This window comes from Trachymyrmex septentrionalis, unplaced genomic scaffold, assembly GCF_001594115.1.
Source record: "Trachymyrmex septentrionalis isolate Tsep2-gDNA-1 unplaced genomic scaffold, Tsep1.0 scaffold37, whole genome shotgun sequence".
In the NCBI taxonomy this organism is placed as follows: Eukaryota; Metazoa; Arthropoda; class Insecta; order Hymenoptera; family Formicidae; genus Trachymyrmex; species Trachymyrmex septentrionalis.
In genome coordinates this window covers 7429479-7432892 of record NW_017305536.1, presented here as the reverse complement: position 1 = coordinate 7432892, position 3414 = coordinate 7429479, and the positions used below count along the sequence as shown (strand labels likewise).

General features: G+C 38.6%; 2 protein-coding genes across 3 annotated transcripts in view; one reads left to right on the top strand and one right to left on the bottom strand.

The window, feature by feature from the left end:
- The window catches only part of LOC108750593, an 86517-nt gene that overhangs the window by 69071 nt on the left and 14032 nt on the right, over positions 1 to 3414 (top strand). The gene's annotated exons all lie outside the window — the stretch shown is intronic.
- Positions 1 to 3414, bottom strand: part of LOC108750591 (serine-rich adhesin for platelets-like) — a 10695-nt gene that overhangs the window by 4682 nt on the left and 2599 nt on the right. For both annotated transcript variants that reach the window (XM_018490120.1, XM_018490121.1), the window contains exon 3: positions 5 to 2912. In XM_018490120.1, coding sequence (XP_018345622.1) covers positions 5 to 2912 — 2908 coding nt within the window. The remainder of the gene's footprint in view (positions 1 to 4; positions 2913 to 3414) is intronic.

Genomic DNA, 3414 nt, shown 5'->3' with positions numbered 1-3414 from the left:
ATACCTTTTCAAATTTTTCGTAACGAGCGTCTCCGATTCCGATTCCGATTCCGAGCTAGAAATCTTGACTTTTCTTCTGGGCGCATTTTGTTGTTTAGAAACCGTCGAGATCATCTCGACATCCTGGTCATCCGAGGAACTCAAACGACGTTTTTTATGTTCGTCCAAACGATTCGAGCTCGCTTCCCTACATAACTCGCTGTATCTGTCAAGTTTTATCGTACTTCGACTGCTGTCAGTGGCCGAATTGCTGGAATCGTTTCCATCGCTGTCCTCAAATAGCTCTCTGTCATTGGCGTATCTCGTTCTTTTTCTCTTCTTACAAGGGTTTTCGATGAAAGGTTCCTGCGCCTTGCCCAGCGTAGACGTTTCGAGTGAATTTTTCGTTTCAGAAAAGTTGTTTCCTTTGATTACGGACTTAATCGAGTTCGCGCGTCGCAACTTATCGTGCTCGCTCGTTGGGGAGTCTATCGTGAGAAATTTCAATTGCGAATCTTTATCCGGTGACAGCAGTTTAATAGATTTTGATGTTCCTGGATGAATATACGAGATACCGTGAATCGCGTTTTTCTCAGTGACGTTCTCGATTGACTTATCCGATCGTTGATTTGCGTTCAATGAAGAGTGTACAACCTTTGTATACTTTGTTTGATTTAAATGAGAATCGGTATTTTTTTTGGGCGTCGAAGTCGCTGAACCTGTACAAATCTGTAACGCGGCAAAATCTTTTGAAACTGCTTCATTCGAATTTAAATTATTCGCGAAACAAGTATTCTTCACCACGGTAATGTTATTCAAGTTTTGTGAATCATTCCATAGATTAGGAGATGTTGCTACATACATTTCGGATCTGCTTAATTGCATATTGCACACCGAGGTAACTCGAACTTCTGCTGGCATCGACATTTCGCGTTTGGTCGGGCCTGCGTAAAAATATCGGTTTAATCTTCTAATATTTAACGAACCTAATTGTATAAATTTCACGAGAGATCGACATTCTTGATTCTCGACATTTTTCGACTTTGTCGAGAGATACTTTTTCGACACCATATATTTATCAGTAAAATTATGAGTGAGCTTTTTGTCCTGAAGAATTTTGGAAACATTTTCGTTGTTATTTTCAATTTCGATTATGTCTTTTGATGCACTGGTGGATATTGTATCTTGGTCGGTTCGTTGTTGAATTTCGCGGATTTTGAAGTTCAAGTCACGCCTCACAACTTTCAATCGATCAAACAACTTATCATCCTTTGATACTGGCGAATTGACATTCTTGCGATCACTGCTACAATTTATGTCCATCGAAAATCTGAATGATAGCGGATAATCGCTTAAAAACGGCGACTCAACGTTCTTATTATCAGTCCGCCTTTTTTTCAAGGATAGCCTACCCTTTTTTGATGTCGATGATAACTGAGAAGATACAGTTTCATCCAATGTCCTCTGAACATTACTGGTCTCTTGGGATCCGAGAGACCGTTTCTCGGGCGAGCATTCGGACAAAGTTTCAAAGTTGTCGGTGGAAGTTTGCAAAATGTTACGAATTCTTTCATGTTCATATACAGATTCGTTTAATTTTTCTGGCGTTACTACGGTTAATCTTTTTCGCTGCGATGGTGATGCATCGCTATAATCAGCGGAATTTTTCTCACAATCTCGATCTTCCGCGGCGTTATGGAGGCCAATAATTTTGTTTATTTGATTAATATTTAGGTTTATTATGTCTGTTTGCCTGCCTTCCTCCAACGTGGCAGACGTGTTGATAGGATACATTGATTTCGAACAGTTGGCCCCATCTTTGTCAAATAATTCCGTCTGATTGTTCGTGTCAATTAACGCTTTCACTTTTGCGTCTGATAAATTTAGGTTCTTATCAATCGCGTTCTGTTTCCGATCGCTCGACTCCGGCGATACGTTCGTCTCTTTTTCGCTTTTTTTATGACTTGCCGCAAGTCTAGCCGAATCATATTTGTTACTCTCTGAGAGTATAACGTCCTCGATTATCTGAGGTAAAGTCTTATTTTTCTCGATGCTCACGTTCAATTTTTTTACCTTTCTTTTGCTCCCGCGTTTCATCTCTTTCTCAAACTCGATCATAGAGAGCCAGTTCGCGGTGGATTGTTCGCTGATCGCAGATGTGCTCCTCATACACGAAGGCATAGATGTCGCATTTGGATCGTACGCTGTCATCCATGACGTAGAGCTATTTTGATTGTTAGTCTCCTCGATACTCGACTTCGCATTTTTCTCACGATTTTCCTTTGCGCGTATTTTGGCGTGAATCGTCTTGTATTTCAATTTGCTCGAAGTGAAATTGGGCTCTATTATTTTGTCAATCTGGTTCGCCTCTTTATTCACCTGGGACAACGTGTTGTCTTCATCGATACGCTCTGAGCAATCCGTACTCTGTTTTCTATCTCGACTTGATCGGCGCTTTGCGTTAATGCGGCTGTTGCGATGTACTTCGACGATCTTGTCAGATTTACTATTTTTGTCAGATATTGAAATGATTGATTGAGCTTCGATCGGTGATTTTTTGTTTTCCGCGATCGAATCATCGATATCCGATTTATCGGTATTCAGGTTATCGGGAAACTGGTGTAGCCACGAGCGAATTTTGGCTTCCGATGTGATGTGAGTCTCATCGCTAGCAAGAGCAGAGTAGAGGTTCGGTAAAGTTGCAGGCTTCTTGTTTGACACTTTTAAACCGCATCGCGGATTACCACGATCAATCATTGTTTCACGGCTTGTCGACGGTTTGTCGATTTGCCTGTTTGCATTTTGATTCGATTGACAACTAGACTTCTCTGTCTTAGAACGTTTTTCTTTGTTAGAATCTTGGCTAGGCTGTCTAGAATCTGAATAAGAACAGCTTTCCTTCGTATTACAGGGCTTCTTCCAGTGCGATAATACTGTAACAGATTATTGAAACTTTATCGCGGATATCGACAAAATCGCCCCGATTTATTTGCTGATGTTGAAGAAATACATTCTTACATTTAACAATATGACTAAGTAAAACTTGGCTACAATCGCATTTATTATAGCTTACTCATACAATAATTGAATACAATTGTTTCATATCCCGCATTAATCACCATATTCGTCCAAAAAATAATTACACATGATTTAAAACTGATATAATAGATTTACATTGATTTTATTTTATTCGCTATTCATTTTATTTCTAAAATATAAATTATAAAGCATTTTAATAAATTTAATTAAAAAATATCAAGAAAATAGAATTTTAAGAATTGTAATAGAAATTTATATGATAAATAATCTTAACATATCTCAAGTATACACAAGATTCCAATTATACACGATCTTGTCCAATTATCGCACGGAAAACTATAATTTTGATAATAATATCATAACATATTACGACGTTAATGTCTAACGCGTCAATGG